Here is a 21,333-nt window from a genome sequence, read left to right as displayed (position 1 = left end):
CGGGGTTAGCGGGTCGGTGGTGCCAAGCACGTGGGGGCGGGGCTAACCGAGGACGGCGGATCCTCCCCCCCTCCCCCCCCAGGCCCCGAGCAGCCGAATGATGCGGAGCAGCGCGACCCGACGCACCCCCGCCTGGCTCTGTCCAAAGCCAAAATGTTGGTGATCAGCGGCGGCGATGGCTACGAGGACTTCCGCCTGACCAACAGCAGCGAGAGCGTGGGGCGCGACGACAGCACCAACCACCTCCTGCTGTGGCGGGTCTGACCCCCCCCCCTACAGCCACCCCCCCACCCACGGACCTCCCACCCCGCCCAGCACGTCTCTCATCTCCAGCCCGGCTGCTCTCTGTGTGCTCTGGGGAGGGGTTGTGTGGGGGACGCACGAAGGGGACGTCCCCACCCCGACCGCCGCTTATCGGGGGCGAGGAGATATGGGGTGGAAGTGGGGGGGGGGGGGGGGGAGGGAGGGGGGCGTTGGGACAGAGCCTTTGGGATGGGGGTTGGGGTGGGGGGGGGACACGGCCAGAGCCGCTGCCTTTCGCCCCGGTTTCATGTGTGCCTGCTTTGGGGGGAGGGGGAGGGGGTCACCCCCATACCCCACATCGGGGACCGCCCCAGGGATGGTGTGGGACCCCTCCCGGACCCCCACCCCCCTCTCCCCCCCCCCCCCTCCGCTAACGCGCTCGCTCCATCGCCAGCACCCAGACAGCTCTGTTTGTTTGTTCGTTTGTTTTAAATATATATATATATTATATATATAAACGGGCCCCGTTTGTTGGCTCTCGTTTTGAGGGGGAGGGTGGTAAAGAGATGGGGGGGGAGGGGGGGCTGTCGGGGAGGTAGGGGCGCGGCGGGGGTTAGGATTAAGTGTAGGGTTAGGATTAGGATTAAGGGCTGCGCCGTCATCCCGGCCCTGGAACAGAAGGACCCCCGCAGTGACCGTGATCCCATCAGCAGAGGGGTGTCCCCCCCCCCCATATCACACAATGGGGGGATAAATGGCTTTTTGGGGGTTCGAAGAGGATTTTCTCACAGGCTGCGGGGATTGGGGAATGGGGCATCCCCAAATTGCTGCTGGTGGGGGGCCGGGGGGCACACAGGGCTGCAGGGAAAGGGGGACCACGGAGGAGAAGGGGAGGAATGGGGGTTTTATTCCACCCTTCCTGGGGGGTTTTGCAGCTTGCTGCTCCTCAGGGACCCCACAGCTCCCACTGCTCCCTATCGTATCCTATAACCACGGGCTGAGGCACCTCTGCTCCGTGCTGTGCCCTATGGGGACATGGGGCGACGGCGCTGCTGCTCTTTGCAGCATCCTCTGGACTGAACAGCTGGACTCCCAAAACCTACAACCAGAACCTAAAACTCTCCCATTCTACATTCCCCACCGCCCCGTTCTCCTGCCTTCATCCCACCGTCATGCCTGTGTCCGCATGGGGAGATGACAACCACGGGGATACACGGGGATGTCCCAGTCCCAGTGAGTGATGGAGGCGCTGCCATCTGTCTGTCCATCCTTGTAGGGGGTATTGTGGGGAGGGATGGCAGCACTGAGGTGATGCTCTCTATAGTATGGGGTTTAGGGGTGGGTTTGTTCATGTGAGGGCTCTCTGTCCTTAAAGGTCCTCTGTGTCAGAAGTACCCGAGCGTGGTCTCATCCTTCACCTGGGGATGGGGAGAGGGTGAGGATGGGGACATCGAGGTGGGGACATCATGGTGAGGGGCAAGATGTTTGGATAGGGGGACTGGGATGAAGATGGGGACGTTGAGGTGAGGGTGAGGACATCAGAGTGAGGACACTGGGATGAGGATGAAGATGTTGGGATGGGGACATTGGGATGAAGATGGAGACGTTGGGATGAAGATGGGGATATTGGGATGAAGATGGGGATATTGGGATGAGGATGGGGATGTTGGGATGAGGATGAAGACATTGGGATGGGGACATTGGGATGAGGATGGGGATGTTGGGATGAGGATGAGGACATTGGGGTGAGGATGAAGACATTGGGATGGGGACATTGGAACGAAGAGGGGGACATCGGGATGGGGACGTCAGAGTGAAAATGGGGATGTCAGAAAAAGGACATTGGGACAGGGATGACTTTGGGGCAGGAACATTAGAATGAAGATGGAGACATCAGAGCAGGGATGTTGGAGTGAGGATGGGGACATGGAGGTGAAAATGGGGACGTATGACAGGGACATCAGTGTGAGAATGGGAATATCGGGATGGGGACACTAAGGTGAGGATGGGGACATTGGGATAGGGGCATTGGGGTGAGGATAGGGACACTGAGGTGAGGATGGGGATGTTGGATGGGAACACTGGTGTGAGGATGGAGACACTGGGATGAGGATGGGGACATTGGATGGGGACATTGGGTGAGGATGAGGACACTGGGATGAGGATGAGACATTGGGGTGAGGATGGGGACATTGGATGGGGACATTGGGGTGAGGATGGGGAGGTTGGATGGGGACATTGGATGGGGACATTGGGTGAGGATGGGGACACTGGATGGAAACATTGGGGTGAGGATGGGGACATTGGATGGAGACATTGGGACGAGGATGGGAACCTTGGGGTGAGGATGGGGACATTGGATGGAGACATTGGGACGAGGATGGGAACCTTGGGGTGAGAATGGGGACATTGGGTGAGGATGGGGACAGTGGAGTGAGGATTGGGACATTGGAGTGAGAATGGGGACATTGGATGGGGACATTGGGGTGAGGATTAGACATTGGGATGAGGCTGGGGACATTGGGATGAGGATGGGGACATTGGGATGAGGATGGAGACATTGGGGTGAGGATGGGGACATTGGGTGAGGATGGGGACACTGGGATGAGGATGAGACATTGGGGTGAAGATGAGACACTGGGGTGAGGATGGGGACGTTGGATGGGGACATTGGATGGGGACATTGGGTGAGGATGAGACATTGGGATGAGGCTGGGGACATTGGGATGAGGATGGGGACATTGGGATGAGGATGGAGACATTGGGGTGAGGATGGGGACGTTGGATGGGGACATTGGGGTGAGGATGGGGACATTGGATGGGGACATTGGGGTGAGGATGGGACATTGGGATGAGGCTGGGGACACTGGGGTGAGGATGGAGACATTGGGATGAGGATGGAGACATTGGGGTGAGGATGGGGACATTGGATGGGGACATTGGGTGAGGATGGGGACGTTGGATGGGAACATTGGGGTGAGGATGGGGACATTGGATGGAGTCATTGGGGTGAGGATGGGGACGTTGGGGTGAGGATGGGGACATTGGATGGGGACATTGGATGGGAACATTGGGATGAGGATGGGGACATTGGATGGGGACATCGGGTGAGGATGGGGACATTGGATGGGAGCATTGGGGTGAGGATGGGGACATTGGGATGAGGATGGGGACATTGGATGGAGACATTGGGATGAGGATGGGGACGTTGGGGTGAGGATGGGGACATTGGATGGGGACATCGGGTGAGGATGGGGACATTGGATGGGAGCATTGGGGTGAGGATGGGGACACTGGAGTGAGGATGGGAACACTGGGGTGAAGATGGAGACATTGGGGTGAGGATGGGGACATTGGATGGGGACATTGTGTGAGGATGGGGACATTGGATGGGAACATTGGAATGAGGATGGGGACATTGGGCTGGGGATGGGGACGTTGAGGTGGGAATGGGGACATTGGATGGGGACATTGGATGGGAACATTGGAATGAGGATGGGGACATTGGGATGAGGATGGGGACATTGAATGGACACAATGGGACCCCAGTAAACAGTGGGGTGCAGCACCCCGGGGTGCCCCTACAGAGACCCCACAGAGGGCGAAAGAAATCCCACCTTTCCCAGCTCTCTCTGCAGTGCCTCCCATGCCAGGATTTTACTTTTTTCCCCCAGAACCCCTTATGGGGGGGTGCACATCTCCCCTCCCCCCCCCCCCCCATCCCCCAACCCCCGGCAGGCGGCGCTGCGCGCGGGAGGGGCGGGGGAATCCTCCGAGCGTGGCGCTGACGTCACCGCCAGAGGGGCGGGGGGGAGGGGGGAAAGCCCGGCGTTGTGACGTCACAAAAGGAGGGGGCGTGGCCAGCGGCAGAAGCGCGCCGGCGGGGACGGAGCGTTCATTCATAAGGAGCGGCCGCTGCGTTCAATGGGGGCGGCCCCGTGGGAACCGCGTTGGTGTCACCCCCCGAGGTGGGGACAGGTAAGGGGATGACGTTTCGATCCGGGTCGAGCTGCGGGGGGCGGGGGGGGGGTGTGATTTGGGGGGTCGGAGGGCTTCGGGTGATGCGTCTATGAGGCTCTGTGATAAAAATAAGGGGAGGTCGGGGGGGGGGATTTATTGTCCCAGCTTTGTCCCCAAAGCCTCACTGTGTGGGGCAGCAGCTGAGCTGCCCCCCAGGCGGCCCCCATCCGGCTGCAGCCGCGGTGGGGATGTAGGTCAGAAGGGGAGCGGGGAAAGTAGGTGATGGAAAACTCCACGGCGGCCCATCTGGAAAAAAAAAATAGGAACTGGGCTTCTTTTCTTTTTTTCTTCTCTCGTTTTAATCTGACGGTGGAAAATCGCAGCGTCTCCAACCCCGATCCCACTCCTGCTGGGATGCTGTGGCCGGGGGTGGCTTCCCGAAATGGGGATTGGCACCACGGTGCCTCTGGGATCGCTTGGCTTTATCCTGAGGGTCAATGAAGGGCTGTTGTTTGTGCCCACAGCCCCAGCGCTGCTGGGTTTTGGTGGTGGTGTTGTGACAGCGTTGGGTTTCGGTTGGACAATCCCCCCCTTGTGCTGCTCAGGTGGCCGAGCTGCTATTCCCAAAGCGTCCCCAAACAGCTGCTCCTTCTTCTCTGTTATCTCTGGGAGCAGTCAGCTGAAACCCAGCCCTGTATGTGGAGGGGAAACCCTGCCCTGAGTCCCCGTGGGCACGCTTGGGTTGTGGGCTGGGTTAAGACAGGGGGGGCCCTTAAGGGCTCGTTTCATTTTGGGGTACAAAAGATCACATCCTGGAGCTTGCAAAAGTTGGGTTTTTTCCCCCACAAAGCAGCCATTTGTGGTCCTGGTGAGGTTGGATGGTTGGTTTCTACTTGAGGCATCCCATCATCCCCATATGAAGAGTTCGGTGGGGCTGGGGTCCTTTGGGGCCACTCCTGCTCCTGGAGGTGTCCGAGCTATTCTAAATACATCCTCAGTGCCAGAACTCTCCAAACATCTTTTGTTGGCTTTGGAACGATGACATGAGATGCTTGGGGCCGGCTGGATGCTCCCCAGATCCCAGCAGGCAGGGCTGAGGGAGGGAAGGGGGCAATCACCCATAGGTGCTGTTGCTCAGATCTGCCCTTATCCCCCCATCGTTGTGCCCCTCATCCCCTCCATCCCATCCCCTGCGGGTGCACAAATCCCCTAATAGCACCCCAAATACCTCAGGATAAGCACTCCCCATCCCATAGGCATCACCTTACAGCCCCAAACACTGTTCCCCAGGGGATATTTAACAGCCCCATGCAAGGCTGTTGCCGGTGCTGGGACACATGGCACAGTGAGGGGTCACCAGAGGGTGCTCAGCACGGGGATCTGCATTGCAGCACCATGTGCTGCTGCCTGCTCCTGTCCTGACTTCCCCTCTCCCTTCCCAAACTGTGACATTCTGTGGGATTTGGGGGTTTGAGGTCGGTTTGGGGCTGTGGGTTGCTATCCCCTATGCCTCCAGCTGCTGTCTGCTCTCAAGGCTCCTTTCTGCCCCCGTGGGTCACCATGGTGACTGGGAACTACTGGGAGGAACTGGGGCACAGCTTGGTGCCCTCACATCCTGACACCAGCCTGTAGCCACTCCCATCCCGCAGCAGCTGCATCCCAGATGGGTGATGCTGCGTGCTAATTACTCATTCATTCAATTTATAAACCACTCCGGCGCATAATGACTCCTTATCGGCAGCGTCACGTGGGGCGGCTTTATGGGGATGCCCCACTACACCCAGGGGCATTCAGGGATTTTCCACTTCATGACAGAATCGACTTTAATTATTTTTCCACCCGTCCCCAGGCACACACACAGCACATGAGTTGTGCCTGCAGGGTGGTGAAGCTGTTGGTTCATTTTAGCAGTGGGTTTCTATGGGGGACAACCCATCCCAAAAAGGCTTTGGTCCTTGGGTTTATGCAGTTAAAGGACCTGTCACTGGGTCAGCATCATCAGAGAGGACCCACCTGCTGGATTGGTGTTGTCAGAGAGAACACATCTGGCTTGGGTTGGGGTTGGCAGTAAGAATCCATTGCTGGGTTGGCAAAAAGGATCTGCTCATTGAGTTGGCGTTGGTGGAGAGGACCCATCATTGGGTCAGTGGAATGGACCCTCTGGTCGTGTTGGGGTTGGTGGAAAGGATCCATCGTTGGCATCGTCGGAGAGGACCTATTTGTTGGGTTGGAGTCATCAGAGAGAACCCATTGTTGGATTGGAGTTGGTAGAAAGGACCACTTTGAGTTGAGGTTGGCAGAAAGGATCCATCATTGGGTTGGTGAAAAGGATCTGCTCATTTTGTTGGGGTTGGTGGAGAGGACCCATCATTGGGTCAGTGGAATGGACCCTCTCGTTGTGTTGGGGTTGGTGGAAAGGATCCATCGTTGGCATCATTGGAGAGGACCCGCTTGTTGGGTTGGAGTCATCAGAGAGAACCCATTGTTGGATTGGAGTTGGTAGAAAGGACCACTTGTTGAGTTGAGGTTGGCAGAAAGGATCCATCATTGGGTTGGTGAAAACATCTGCTCATTGGATTGGCGTTGGTGGAGAGGACCCATCATTGGGTTGATGGAATGGGCCCTCTCGTTGTGTTGGGGTTGGTGGAAAGGATCCATCATTGGCATCATTGGAGAGGACCTGCTTGTTGGGTGGACATCATCAGAGAGAACCCATCATTGTGTTGGGGTTGGTGGAAATGGCCGCTCGTTGGGTTGGGGTTGGCAGTAAGAATCCATTGCTGGGCTGGCAAAAAGGATCTGCTCATTGAGTTGGCATTGGTGGAGAGGACCCATCATTGGGTCAGTGGAACGGACCCTCTCGTCGTGTTGGGGTTGATGGAAAGGATCCATCATTGGCATCGTCAGAGAGGACCCATTTGTTGGGTTGGAGTCATCAGAGAGAACCCATTGTTGGATTGGAGTTGGTAGAAAGGACCACTTGTTGAGTTGAGGTTGGCAGAAAGGATCCATCATTGGGTTGGTGAAAAGGATCTGCTCATTTTGTTGGGGTTGGTGGAGAGGACCCATCATTGGGTCAGTGGAATGGACCCTCTCGTTGTGTTGGGGTTGGTGGAAAGGATCCATCGTTGGCATCGTCGGAGAGGACCCATTTGTTGGGTTGGAGTCATCAGAGAGAACCCATTGTTGGATTGGAGTTGGTAGAAAGGACCACTTGTTGAGTTGAGGTTGGCAGAAAGGATCCATCATTGGGTTGGTGAAAACATCTGCTCATTGGATTGGCGTTGGTGGAGAGGACCCATCATTGGGTTGATGGAATGGGCCCTCTCGTTGTGTTGGGGTTGGTGGAAAGGATCCATTGTTGGCATCATTGGAGAGGACCCGCTTGTTGGGTTGACATCATCAGAGAGAACCCATTGTTGTGTTGGTGTCGTCAAAGAGAACCCATCATTGTGTTGGGGTTGGTGGAAATGGCCGCTCGTTGGGTTGGGGTTGGCAGTAAGAATCCATTGCTGGGTTGGCAAAAAGGATCTGCTCATTGAGTTGGCATTGGTGGAGAGGACCCGTCATTGGGTCGGTGGAATGGACCTTCTCGTCGTGTTGGGGTTGATGGAAAGGATCCATCATTGGCATCGTCAGAGAGGACCCATTTGTTGGGTTGGAGTCATCAGAGAGAACCCATTGTTGGATTGGAGTTGGTAGAAAGGACCACTTGTTGAGTTGAGGTTGACAGAAAGGATCCATCATTGGGTTGGTGAAAAGGATCTGCTCATTGGGTTGGCATTGGTGGAGAAGACCCATCATTGGGTCAGTGGAATGGACCCTCTTGTTATGTTGGGGTTGGTGGAAAGGCCTGGGGCCCCCAGCACAGGAAGGACGTGGAGCTGTTGGAGTGGGTCCAGAGGAGGGCCACTAAGATGGTCAGAGGGCTGCAGCACCTCTCCTATGAGGAAAGGTGGAGGGAACTGAGCTTGTTTAGCTTGGAGAAGAGAAGGCTGCGGGGAGACCTCATTGTGGCCTTCCAATACTTGAAGGCAGAGTATAAACAGGAGGGAGAATGGGTGTTTACAAGGGTGGATAGTGATAGGACAAGGGGGAATGGTTTTCAACTGAGACAGGGGAGGTTTAGGTTGGATATGAGGAGGAAGGTTTTCCCTCAGAGGGTGGTGACGCACTGAACAGGTTGCCCAAGGAGGCTGTGGATGCCCCATCCCTGCAGGCATTCAAGGCCAGGCTGGATGTGGCTCTGGGCAGCCTGGGCTGCTGGTTGGCGACCCTGCACATAGCAGGGGGTTGGAACTGGATGAGCACTGTGGTCCTTTGCAACCCAGGCCATTCTATGATCCTATGAAAGTATCCATCATTGGCATCATCAGAGAGGAGCCATCATTGGGTTGGGGTTGGTGGAAATGATCTATCAATGGTGTCAACAAAAGGGTTCCGCTCTCTGGGTTGGTGTTGGCAGAAGGGATCCGCTCCTTGGGTCCAGGTTGGCTGAAAAACTCTTTAGGTTGGGGTCAAGAACTTTTTTTTGCTTGCTTTGAAATATATTTTTAATTATATATGTATCTATTTATTTCTCTTTGCAGTGACGTTCCGGGGCTGGGCAGTGCTGAGCAGGGGAGGATGCTGATAGTTTTGCTCTGGAGCAGGAAATACCCTTTCTGAAGGTTTGCAGCATCTGTTCCTTCCCCCGCAGACCTTCGGTGCCTCCGGTCCTGGGGGATTTGGGACGTGCAGAGAAGGGCAGCGCTGCACTCAAAGGCCTTTAATAGGATTTTGGGGGCGGTGATGGGGTCCTGGGAGCATTGGGTGAGCGTGGTCTGATGTCATAACAGCATCACCCAAAGCAAAGCCAAACATTTTGGGGTACAGAGGGGGATTTGGGTCCCCGGATCATTCTCTCCTTTGCAGCACAGGAGGTAGAAGAACTCAGGGGTTTGGGGTTTTGCCCCTAGGCATGCACATCCCATCCCAGCGATAGCCCAGAAACGCCAGTTTGGATGTTGGGATTTTCCATGTTCTGTTTTATATTGCCAACCCTGATGAATTTCTGAACACGCACCGGGGCCCTCGCCAAGGATTTCACCCCATTGCTGGGAAAGCTTCCAGTTGGCTTTTAATGATTTGCCTTCAATTAAACACAACGAGACCGGAGGGAGCACACTGAGCCGCACCGATGGCATTGGGGATGTTGGGGCCGATGGCACTGGGAGAGCAATTGGTGTTCAGCTGCAGTCAGATTTAGCAAATCCTCTGCAGGAAGGGAGTGGGATTACGTGAGCAGCCCTAAAAGGCGTGGGAGGTGTGAATGCTGGATTCCTACCGAGCTAAAATTGGGTTTCCTTTGGGTGCTGAGTCACTGAGGGCTGTGATTCCACTGCACCCAAAGGGGCTTCTGTAAGATATTGGGTTTTTTTTTGGTTGTGAGGGTGTTTTGGTCTATTGTAAGGATGGCAAATATTGGGGTTGTGGTCATGAAGGTGTTTCATTGCATTGTAAGGATGGCAAATATTGGGGTTGGGATGCAAAATATTGGAGGTTTTGGTCCTGGAGGTGTTTTTTTTTTTCTAGCAGAAGGGTGCCAAATATTGGGGTAAGGATGCAAAATATTGGGTCTTTTTGGTCATGAGGTTGTTTTGTTCTATTATAATGATGCTTTTTTTTTTCTTTCTAGTTGTGAAGGTGCTTTTCCTCTTTTACAAGGAAAACCTCAGGGCTTGTGGGAAGTAATCCCAAACCCAACTGTGCTGCTTGGCTGCGCTGCAGCAAGTAGGGCCGGAGGAGCACTCCAGCTGTGAAATAACCCAATTCTTCCCCTCTTACGGGGCTGTTTTCCAGCTGACTGCTCCCTTGCAAAGGGTGTGCTCGTGGATAACCCCCCAAGTCCCCCTGTGTGGGCTTTTTGGGCCCCAGACGTAAAAGCCCTTGCTGTCCCCTGAGCAGGAATTAGGGTGGAGTGACGCAGTTTCCTTGTGCCATGTCCCCATAGGTGGCCCCGGTGTCTGCAGAGCGTGGGGATGCGCTGGTGGCTCCTCGCTGTCCTGGGGGTGAGTACAGCCTCATCCCATCCCTCTGCACATCTCTTCTTCGTTCTTCCAAAACCCCAAATGGCCCAAAATGTCCCATTTTGCTCTGGGGGTGTTCCATGGGGTTTCCCATCCTGGGATTGCCGCTGTCCTCCACACCACACGGCCCCAATTCCGTGTTGTTTGCAATGGGTGTGCATCCAGCACGATGCATCTGCTGGGCTGTTGCAGAAGCGGGGTGGTGTGTATCAGCTGCAGTGTGTGTGGTGGGCTTGCAGCCGTCACCTTGCTGCTGACAAGGTTTGCATCAGCTGCAGTGCGTGGAAGGGCTTTACAGCCATCCCATTCCTTGTGACAGGTTTGCACTCACCGTGGTGCATGCAGTGGGGGGTTTGTATCCATCCCATTGCTTGTGATCAGTTTGCACCTACCATAGTGCATGCAATGAGTTTACATCCATCCCGTTTCAGTTGTCCCATTGCTTGTGATGCATTTGCATCTGCCGTTGAGGGTGCAGTGGTTTTGCATCCATCCCTTTGCCTGGGATCTACTTGCACCCACCACTGCATGCAATGAGTTTGCACCCATCCCATTGCTTGTGACAAGTTTGCACCCACCATGGAGCATCCATCCCATTGCATTGTGCATCTGCATCCATACCATGAAGCACGCAGTGATTTTTTGCAGCCATCCCATTGCTTGTGGTGGGATTGCACCCAGTGTGGAGCTTTGCATCCATCCCATTCCCAGCAGCACATGCAGCAAGCTTTGCTTCCATCCCGTTGCTTGTGACAGCACTGCACTCGCCATGATGCACACAACGGGATTGCACCCGCCCTATCCCTCACAATGCCTTTGCATCCTGTCCTTTGCAATGCATTCTCCCCTGCTGCACCCCACTGAACACCCCTCTTCTTCCCCAGGTGCTGAGCAGCCCCTGCATGGGGGCCACCGCCTGCGAGCTGCTGCGATGCCCACCTGGAGAGGAACCCATTGGGGTGAGTGTTGCCTATGGGTGACGCCCCAACCCTGTGCCATGCAGCCCGCACCCCCTCACCCCTCTTTCCCTCCTTGCAGGGGTGCAGCACAGCACAGAGCTGCCGCCCCTGTCCCCCTGGCTCTTCCTCTGCAGGGGACGCACCGTGTGCCTGCATGCACGGGTGAGCGCGGGGTGCCGTGCATGGGGGAGGTGGGAGGGTTTGCATGGGGTACCCCTGTGCTCAGCTCACCATACCCCACAGGTTTTACAGCCCTGATGGCCATAGGGAGCCCCAGGGTCGGTGTCTGCCCTGCTCCACTGCACCCCACGGCACCCTGGGATGTGCAGGTGAGCGTGGGGCGGCACGGTCAGCTGTGGGCTTTGGAGCGCGGGGTGATGGATTTGGGGTGGAATAGGTTCAGTGCTCATGGCACCAGTGGGACAACTCCGCCAAATCCAGCTCAGGAAGATTCGGTGCCAAAATAATGTGGTGATGGATTTGGGGTAGGAGCTGCGCTCGTGGCACCAAGGGGGGAGCCCCAAAATCTAGCATGGGGGAATGTGGTACTGAAATAATGCAGTAATGGAGTGAAGGTAGGACTGGGGCTCGTGGCACCAATGGGGGAATTCTGCCAAATCCGTCCTGGGAGGAAGATTTGGTGCCAAAATAATGCGGTGATGGATGTGGGGTGGGAGCTGTGATGGCGCCGATGGGGTAAATTCCCCAAATCCAGCATGAGGGAATGTGGGGCCGAAATGATGGAGTGAGTGTAGGATCAATGCTGATGGCACCAGTGGGGAAAACTCTGCCAAGTCCATCACAGGAGGAGGATTCGGTGCCCAAAGAACCCGGTGATGGATTTGGGGTGGAATAGGAGCAATGCTCATGGCATCGGTGGGAGAACTCTGCCAAATCCAGCTCAGCAGCGATGGATTTGGAGCGGGATTAGTGCTCATGGCACCAATGGGGGAATTCTCCCAGATCCAAACCTCACTGCAGCCCGACGGCGAGCCCGGAGTGTGGTGGCAGCTCGGGGACCACCGGGGACCAATGGGACATGGGAGCTTCAGCCAGAGGAGGCGGCAACGGCGCAGTCGGCCGTGTTGGCCATCGTGCCCGTGTTCTGTGCCATGGGGTTGCTGGGCATCCTGGTGTGCAACCTGCTGAAGAAGAAGGGCTACCACTGCACCGCACACAAGGAGCACGAGCACAGCACCAGCGGTGAGCCTCAGTCCCATGCGCCCAATATTCTGGGGGTGCCTCTTGTTGCTGTTGAACCCCAAGTGGAAGGGTAGTTTGGGACCGTAAAGGGGTCGGAATGTGGCCCGGTGCTGATGTGGTTTTGAGGCTGGTGTTGGGTGTGACCCAGCTTTGCCACCCCAAGGCCAGCTTGATCTGCTCAAGCCCATCCCCATGGCATCTTGTTGCTCACATCTTGTCCTAGTGGCTGGAGCATCCCCATGTCATCTGGTCACTATGGTGTCCCTATGGCCAGAGAGTATGGGGTCCATTCCCATGGGTATCTGGCTGCTCTTATCTCGTCTCTATGGTTAGAACATCCTGCTCATCCTCATGGCATCTGGTTGCCCCCACGTTGTCCCTATGGCCATAGAACATCAAGCCCATCCCCATGGTTTCTGGTCGCTCCCACGTTGTCCCTATGGCCCAGAGGGCACTGAGCCCATCCCCATGGCCGCTTCTCTTCATACCCTCTCCATCTGTCCCCAGGTCCCAGCTCCATCTACCAGATTGAGGATGCCAACGAGGACACCATCGGGGTCCTGGTGCGCCTCATCACGGAGAAGAAAGGTCAAGAGCCCCCCAGGAAGGGGGAGGGGGGCCTCCAATGGCTGGGGAAGGGTCTGCCATCCCCAGGTGCCTCCTGGTGACTCCCTCTGTCCCCCCACCTCCAGAAAATGCTGCAGCGCTGGAGGAGTTGCTGAAGGAACATCAGAGCATGCAGCCAGCACTGGCGGGCTGCAAACCTGCCTACAAGTGAGAGACTTCCCCCCCTGCCCTCCCCAAACTTCTCTGAGTCTCCCTCAGCCCCACTGAGCCCCCATATGGCTCATATCACCCACTGTCCTCCTCCCCTCCCCCCCCACAGGCTGCACCTCCTGCCTCAGTTTCCCCAATCCTGCTGCCACCAGCAGCACCTGCACACAGTGCATGGCCCGGCTCCTCCTTCAGACCCCCCCTGCACCCGATGCAGCCAAAGGAAGTGGCCCCAGGTGCTGCCATCCCCCACAGCCACCAAAGCCACCAGACCCGCCGGCGAGATCACCATTCTCTCCATCGGAAGGTGAGCGCGTGGAGCTGGGGGGGTCCCATTTGTCCACCCCATATCCCGAGGTGGGGTGGGCTCACAGTGTTGACCCCATGCAGATTTCGGGTGTCCCGGATCCCCGAGCAGAAGCCCGGTGTTGGAGGTGATCCTCTCCCCACCAGCACGAGGCCATCGTGGCTGAAAAGCACTGACAGCCGCCCTGAGGTGAGGGATTGGGGACGGTATGTGGGGAATGGGGACAACCCCGGGGTTCGAGTCATGGGGAGTCGGTGGGGGGCCATGCGTGGTCACCTTTTGGGGTCTTTCCTGGGGAAATCAGTGCGGTGCTGTTGGGATTGGGAGGTGTTAACTCTGAAGCCTAATGAGGGCACCGATGGTGAATGCTCTGCAACTGAGGGTGTGAGGATAGCCCTTCATCCCTGGGACTCTTCCAGGTGCCCTGGGGCTCTCCAACACCGTGAAAACATCAACCTTTATTGAAAAAAGAAATCAGACCTTGTGGGATGTGAGCGGCCAAAAGGGGTGTTTATGGGATGGCAGAGGCAATGGGGGGCCGAGCGCAGGGAGATGGATGTCACATCCCTATGACCGCATCCCCTTCTGCTCCCAGGGCAGCCCCTCCGCAGCCCGGTTTGGGGACAGCACCCTCGCCATGTGACACCCCCACACCCCCCTCGGGGCCAGCCCTGATGCAGGGTGAGGGGCTCTCAGACACTGCACCGCGCGACCCCCGGGCACCACGTGGAGCGATGGCAGCCCAAACGTCCCTGGGACGAGGCAGGGCTGTCCCCCGGTCGATGTCCTCAGTGCGGTGGCACCAGGACGACCAGGGCTCTGCCTGTGGGGCCCTTGATGGCGGTCGGGTGATGGATTCTAAATGGTTTTTAAACACTTTGGGTTAATTTCTGGAAATGAAGTCACTAACGCATGGGACGCTGGGGCTGGTGACCCCTACCTGTCCTCACCATCACTGCTGGCAGCAGCTTGGCACCAGCTCCCTCACTCTCCCCAGCACCCCATTGCCCCTTCCCCATATTTATTACCCCTCTGGGGTTTTCCCGGCCCTTTGAGGTTGTTTCTGTTGTGTTTTCTTAATTATCTTTTTTTTTTTATTTGAAGCCTCCTGGCTCTGTTGCTGGAGAGGATGTCATTAATAAACGAGCTCTGTTTTGGGGCAAGAAGATGGAGTTTGGTGCTTTTCCTTTCTCCCCTCTTTCTTCCCCCACCCCAAGTGTTTAAGGCCCCAGTGGGGACACCTGGATGTGGGAGGGGGGCCCTGCCCATGTGGGAAGACCCTGACTGCCCCCCACCAAAGAAGGGTCTCAACATCGTTATGGGGTTTCTAGAACAGCTGCTGCATGGGGTACATGGGATGTCCTCCATAGCATGGTGACAGCAACCACTGATAGCCCAGGTTGTGACACTGCCACCTCAAGTGTCCCCATGGCCCATAGGCCACAATCCATCCTCAGCTGGAGGTGCAGGCACTCTCTGTGGGGCTGAGCAAAACATCAGGACAGCAGTGGTGGCCTTGGAAGGAGCTGATCCCACATTGTGCCCGTGGCTCTGCTGACCCCATGGAGAGCAGCACCCAGCTCTGCGCCTCGTGGTGCTGTGAGGTTGGGGACAAAGACAGTGCTTGGTGGACACCTTCTTCATCTGCTGGGCTGTGGGGATGGAGATTAAAATGCTTGGGGAGCACCACCATGGAGCCCCCCTTCTTCGCATAGGCATATCCCCAACCCTATCTCAAGGGTACATGGACTATGGTGGACCTACTATGGACTACTAGGACTATGATGGACCTACTGGGACATGAGTCAACTCGTGGGTTGGGGTCCCTCAATGCTCACTAATCACCTGGGGGCAGTTGGCCATGTTGGGATATGGGACAACCCACATGCTGGGCTCACTGAAAGCCTGCCAACCACCTGAGGGCATATGGCCATGCTGGGACACAGAACAACCCATGGGTTAGGGTCCTTCCAGCCCCACCAATCATCTGGGGACAGGTGGCCATGCTGGGACATGGAACAACCCATGCGTTGAAGTCCCTCAAAACCCACCAACCACCTGGGGGCATATGGCCATGTTGGGACAAGGGACAACCCATGGGCTGGGATCCTTCCAGCCCCACCAATCACCAGGTGGCCATGTTGGAGCATGGGACAACCCATGAGTTGAGGTCCCTGAAGGCCTGCCAACCACCTGGAAGCATATGGCCATGTTGGAATATGGAACAACCCATGTGTTGGGGTCCCTCAAGACTCACCAACCACCTGGGGGCAGATGGCCATGTTGGGACATGGGACCACTCTTGGGTTAGGGTCCTTCCAGCCCCACCAACCAGCTGGAGGCAGATGGCCATGTTGGAACATGGAACAACCCATGTGTTGAAGTCCCTTAGGACCCACCAATCATCTGGGGGCAGGTGGCCATGTTGGGAGCATGGGACAACCCACGCATTGGGGTCCCCCAAGGCCTGCCAACCACCTGGGGGCAGATGGCCATGTTGGCACATGGGACAACTCATGCGTTGGGGTCCTTCCAGCCCCACCAATCATCTGGGGACAGGTAGAGCCATGCTGGGACATGGAACAATCCATGCGTTGAAGTCTCTCAGGACCCACCAACCACCTGGAGGCATATGGTCATGTTGGGACATGGCACAACCCATGGGTTGGGGTCCTTCCAGCCCCACCAACCCCCTGGGGGCGGGTTTGGAGGTGGGACCCCATCGCTTCACAGCTCCAAGAATAAAAAACCAACCCACCAACCCTCTTCCTTTTTTTTTTTTTTTTTTTTGGAAACATTTTAATAGTTATCGAATGTTCTACATCTTACAGTAAATATCGTACAGTTACAAACTCTTGGCTGAAATCTGTCAGGGAGATCACGAACGGATCTTCAGAACGAAAATGGAACGGAAAACAAATGAGAAAACCCAGATTTACACTTGGTAGTCACAAGCCGCGGCTGCGGGGCTTCCCAGCGCGTCAGTTGGAGGCCATGTTCCCTACACACCGTGGAGACTTGGAAGACGTGTTGTACTCTTCTTTTTTTTTTCCTTTTTTTTTTCTTTTTTTCTTTTTTTTTTCTGCATTTATGCATTTTTTAATATGTATATATATTTTTGCTTAAAGAGTTCCAATACTACTTTAAAAACGAGCGGATCCGCGCTGTCCCGTTGGTCAGAACGGGTCAAGAAATGATACAGAAAGACGGATGGGGCGCGCGGGTTGGGTTGGCTCTGCTTGGTGCGAGGGCACGAGGAGGCTCTGTGGTTTTGGGGGGGCAGTTTTGGGGTGCCCCCCAGCGCCCCTTTTCCCCTTCCTCGCTACATCTCCCGATGGCCACAGCCCTGCAGCTCCATCCCAAGGACGCAATGCTGAGGCGTTGCGTTGGGCATTTTCCTACAAACTCATCGCGTCCAGCTGGGGAGAGCTGCCATCAGATGACATCTTTTGCTATTCCCGTTTTCCAGGCACTCCCCAAAATCCATTATCACTTGATTGCTGGTGACTCTGTAAGTGCCAAATGGTGTGACGCCTTGCCACAGCTCTCCTTCCTCCCTCCCTTCCAGGCTTTTTGCCCTGTATTTCCCTATAGCAGAGCGACAGCGCGTTAGGGCCATGGGGAGCCAAAAGCCAGAGGGAATAGGGAAAAGAAAGAGATGGAAAGCAAACTGCCACGGGTTAAAGCCATGGGGAGGACATTAGGGTGACAGAGGCGGAAGGAACCGCAGCCCTCACTTGGACTGAAAATATTGATGGTTTGACCAAATAAAATTAGGAAGTGGACTTACGAGGACTCAACGGCTCTTATTGCTGTCTTTGGCTGGTTGGATTTGAGCACTGAATGCAAACCCCAAATGGGAGGAATTTCTCTCTCTTGGTATGACTTCACTCCCCAGCCCCACTGGGGACCACTTTTTGCCCACCGTGCTCCTCAAGAATAGCAAACATCATCACCAAACCAAGAAAAAAAAAAAAAACCCTTTAAATAACACAGTAAAAAGTGCTTAAATTACATATCCAAGCTGCAAAGAAGCTTTATGGGGTTGTCGCTGCCCATCAGGGGCTCTGGGCTTTGCATGGGGCTGGGGCAGCACAGGCTTTGAGTCCTGCACTGCAGTGTGTTGTAATGCAAAAGTCATAGGTGGGATTGGGTAATGGCCACAGCTGTGGTTTGATATCAATTTTCTTAACACTTTTCCCCCTTTTCCTGGAGTTTTGCTTTGCCTCCATCACCCCCGAGGATATCCTAACCCCCTCTTGCCCTGGCACAGAGAACAGCCTTGTCCCCCCCAGTGAGAGAAATCCCTTTTCTTCCTGCTCACCAACCTGCTACCATTACCAACCCAACAGCAGCGCAGCACTGCTGGCGTGTGATGCTTGGGTGTCCCCAGTGGTGTCAACCCCAGGAAGCTTTGTCACCCCAGCAGAGGGGACAACGGAGTGACAGCGTCCTGCTGGGTTCGTTTATCTCACCATGAGGAATGTCAACAGAGAGAGAGGCAGCGCCTTAAGGAGCAAACCTTACCCAAAGAATTGGCCCGGGCTTCAACCCACCCTACAATTCCACAGCTGTGTCTCTCAAAGATTGCCCTAAAAGTGCCAGAGGTCATGGTTAGCAATGGAAATCCTTCAGCACCTCAGATGGAAAACCCACGCTACACCTTGCTATCACAAAGCGAGGTGAGTTGGGGTTGGAGAACTCTATCCCATGATGGGAACTGGATGGAGCTGCTCACAGCACAACCATTTCCTACTCACCCCTTGGTCCTACACTCACACCACTCTCTACCCCATCACGGGTTGACTTCCCAACCTGCTTCTTCCCAAATTCCATTGGGGAAACCACCCTGAAAGGGAATCGAATGTGTCCCCGGATGGCTTCCCAGCCCCCCCAGGGGCTGCCCATGTCCCAGCATGGGCTCACCACAGCAAGGTTCACCTCTTCACGCCATGATGGCACCACTGGGTATTTCTACCCAGGCACAATGGGGAAGATTCATGACATCTGCCACTGATCCAAGCAGAGGAATTAAAATAAAGCCACCTGATCCTCATCAGGTCTTGTCTGTGGTAACAGATGGAGGTGTTTTCCTTTTTTTCCCTTTTACTTCATAGCCTCAGCCTGTTTTGATGAAAAATCTGCCATTTTTAGACCAAGCCTGAAATTCAGAGCTTTGATCAGGGAGAACTTAAAAATGCCTTCTAAGAAGCACAGTGAGGAGGAGGCTGTGTCCATCCGGGGGCTCCTCTGTGCCATGAGTGGCATTTCACCCCCCAAATTTAGCATTTTCTCTCCTTTCAGCAGCACGCCCCGCATCTTCCTGGCCATGGCTGAGAATTCAGACAGCTCCTCCCAGCGCAGTGATGGGTGAGCAACCCTGGGGCAGTGTTGGGACTCACTGCAGTGCTGTTAATTCTCTAACAACTTTCTTCCATCACGACAACGCGTTCCAGCACCGACAGACAGCTCCTGATAACACGGGCATTCCAACACCAAGCCAACAATATTGTGAGAGCCAAAAAAAAAAAAAAAAAAGAAAATAAAAGTATTTGAGAGCTCTTCGGTTCCTGTGATTTATTATCATGGTGGGTTGTTTGTTTTGTGTTTCTTTTTTTTCTTTTTGCCCAAGTTTAATTGCAACGTGTTACAGAGGACAATGCGGTTTCCCTACTTCCAAACATCCCCCTTCCCTTTAAGTGCTGGCCCTATAGGCGGGGAGGCTTTGCCAAAGCTAAAGGGGGGCAACACTGTGATTAATTACTTTTTTTTTTTTTAACCTTTTTTTTTTTTCTTTCTTTTTTCTCTGTTTTATAAAAAATGAAAGTGCAACACAACGAACTACGTGGTGGAAACCCTCATGACCTCCTCCACCCACAGCGCTGGCGTTCAGGCTTCACCACTTTGTGTCCTTTCTGTCCTCTGACCGAGGGCAATTGGAGCTCACCTGGGTTTCCATTAAGAGCAGAAGAAGCAACCAAATGGCCCCCACTGACCTGACAACCAGCGGCCCGCAGTCCTTTGGGGTCCCTAAGAAGGTTTCTCCCCCTGTAGACTGATTCCCATCAAGAAGGATCCAATTCCTTGCAAGGCTCTGGATGGATCCTTGGGACCAACACAGAACCACAAGGATGGATGGATGGATGGAGCTACTTTGGCACGTGGAGGGAAAACCATCAAAAAGCAAAATGACGATGATTACGTTTTTCCTTTAGAAACAAAAAGGAAGAAGAAAAACTTCTGTTTCTACTCTGGGTTTAGGGGTAAGAATTGAAAAATAGCTCCAGCTGCCTGCAAGTGCTGTCTGTTTGACTGGGACACCCCGGAGGACCCAGGAACGGCCTCGTGTTGCCTCCAGATGCAGAAGATTACTTTATTGCTATTGCTGCTCCTTACCCCTACATCTCCCAGCCCAAGCAGCTGTCTCCACAGTGCCAGGATTTGGGCTCGGCTCCACCTTTGTTGACCTCAATCCAAAGAACCCAAAGAATAGGAGCACCTCGACCTCCACGAAGGCTCCCCTCCATCCAACCTCCTCTCCCAAATCCCCAGGCTCCGTAGAGCCTCTCCGGCCTGGAAATCTCTCACCTCCCACCTGCAGCATCCCTGCACGCCTCTGCCCACGAGCAGTGGCCAGGAAGGAGCTGCCCATGATGGGACACAGCCGGCACAGAGCATCTCGCCTTCCCAAAGGCATCGCTGCCACTCAATTCCCCTTGCACCAAATGCCTCTGCCCGGTTTTGAAAAGCAGACCCAATGGTGAACAGTCCTCCTACTTCCTAAAACAAGCGTGTTACGTCGCTAATTATATTCTCTTACTCCTACAAAAGAAGGGATGAGTTCAGCATTTCACCGCAGATAATGCATTATAATCTATCACGACAGCTATCTGGAAGACACCAATTTTCCTGTAATATGTTACGGAAGATTAAATAATTTATATTATCCAACTAAAAATACCCAAACCAAATTGGAATAAGCCTGCCTACCAGCGCTGTGCTTTTCACATAGTACCCTGAACATCAACCACTCTTACTAGTCAAAGAAAACCTAGGCTCTTGTCAACAACAACAACGACAAAAATAATAATAATAAAAAAAAAAAAAGGATGAGAAGAACCCAAACGAACAAGAAGTGGGGATCTTTGCACCACTTGACTGGGCAATGCTGAAAAGTGAATATTCTGAGCTGTAAAACGATAGGACCGAAGAGAGACCTTTACTATTGCTCAGTGTCAGTATGTGTTACACGACTGATGTGGGTCGGGGAGAGGGAGGAGGGAGGGAAAATAAAGAGGCAGAAGATTAGAAAAAGCAGCTTTTACAAAAACCACTAAAGAATGCATAAAGTGACCCTTGCACTTTTTTCTTTTGTTCTTGCAAACAGACGAGGTGCTGCAGTCCAGCGGCCGCAGCCCCGATGTAAGACTTGTGTAGTTGCATACAATGTTTGACTTCGGATCTGGAAGAGAGCAGACACATTGCAGAGGGGTTAGGAGCACAGGTAGGGATGCTCTCTTTGCCCTATGCACTCAGCGTGCAGGAAATGCAACACCTGCTCACAGATAACGACTGGCAGTGGGCAGCAAGACCTCTACGACCACCAAGCTCAACCTCGCCATGCCCAATGACCGTGTCCCCAAGTGCCACATCCCCACGGTTCCAAGGATGGGGTCCCCACCACTCTACGGGCAGGCTGTGCCAGTGCTTGACTGCCCTTTGGAGAAGAAATTCTTCCCAATATCCAACCTATCATCCACTTAGAGCATACCCTGGGCAAGCAGCCTCCAAGAGGGGCCGGCGCGGCCGCAGCCCGTGG

The 21,333-nt window shown here is 54.7% G+C and overlaps 3 protein-coding genes across 49 annotated transcripts in view; 2 read left to right on the top strand and 1 right to left on the bottom strand.

Moving 5' to 3' along the window:
• The window catches only part of ARHGEF17 (Rho guanine nucleotide exchange factor 17), a 39,022-nt gene extending 38,261 nt beyond the window's left edge, over positions 1–761 (top strand). The window contains exon 21 of the mRNA XM_025146947.3: positions 83–761. Within this exon, the coding sequence (XP_025002715.2) occupies positions 83–264 (182 nt within the window). The 3' untranslated portion in view covers positions 265–761. The remainder of the gene's footprint in view (positions 1–82) is intronic.
• A 3,344-nt stretch (positions 762–4,105) lies between these two features.
• Positions 4,106–16,407, top strand: RELT (RELT tumor necrosis factor receptor). 4 transcript variants are annotated; one of them, XM_040659724.2, is made up of 12 exons: positions 4,106–4,221; positions 8,793–8,873; positions 10,196–10,253; positions 11,156–11,230; positions 11,310–11,392; positions 11,474–11,559; positions 12,212–12,433; positions 12,941–13,021; positions 13,126–13,207; positions 13,320–13,514; positions 13,598–13,703; positions 14,619–16,407. In XM_040659724.2, exons 3-12 carry the CDS (start codon positions 10,224–10,226, stop codon positions 14,736–14,738), a joined length of 1,080 nt encoding a protein of 359 aa, XP_040515658.1. In that variant the 5' UTR covers positions 4,106–4,221; positions 8,793–8,873; positions 10,196–10,223; the 3' UTR covers positions 14,739–16,407. The 4 variants fall into 4 exon arrangements, with proteins under 4 accessions (XP_040515658.1, XP_040515650.1, XP_025008254.2 ...); XM_040659716.2 differs by having other exon boundaries at positions 12,194–12,433; XM_025152486.3 differs by having other exon boundaries at positions 14,110–14,680.
• Positions 16,285–21,333, bottom strand: part of FAM168A (family with sequence similarity 168 member A) — a 149,347-nt gene continuing 144,298 nt past the window's right edge. For 25 of the 44 annotated variants that reach the window (XM_046912119.1, XM_046912123.1, XM_040659626.2 and 22 more), the window contains one exon: positions 20,707–20,976. Coding sequence is in view for 19 of the 44 variants with exons in the window: in XM_046912060.1 (XP_046768016.1) it covers positions 20,750–20,976 (227 nt within the window). In the remaining 25 variants the exon portion in view is untranslated. Of the gene's footprint in view, positions 20,977–21,333 lie in introns of all 44 variants that reach the window. The other 19 variants (XM_046912060.1, XM_046912062.1, XM_040659622.2 and 16 more) reach the window with 1 other exon arrangement.

The sequence above is a fragment of the Gallus gallus genome, chromosome 1 (genome assembly GCF_016699485.2).
Source record: "Gallus gallus isolate bGalGal1 chromosome 1, bGalGal1.mat.broiler.GRCg7b, whole genome shotgun sequence".
In the NCBI taxonomy this organism is placed as follows: Eukaryota; Metazoa; Chordata; class Aves; order Galliformes; family Phasianidae; genus Gallus; species Gallus gallus.
The sequence above is the reverse complement of the archived record's forward strand: the minus strand, read 5'-3'. Positions and strand labels throughout refer to the sequence as shown.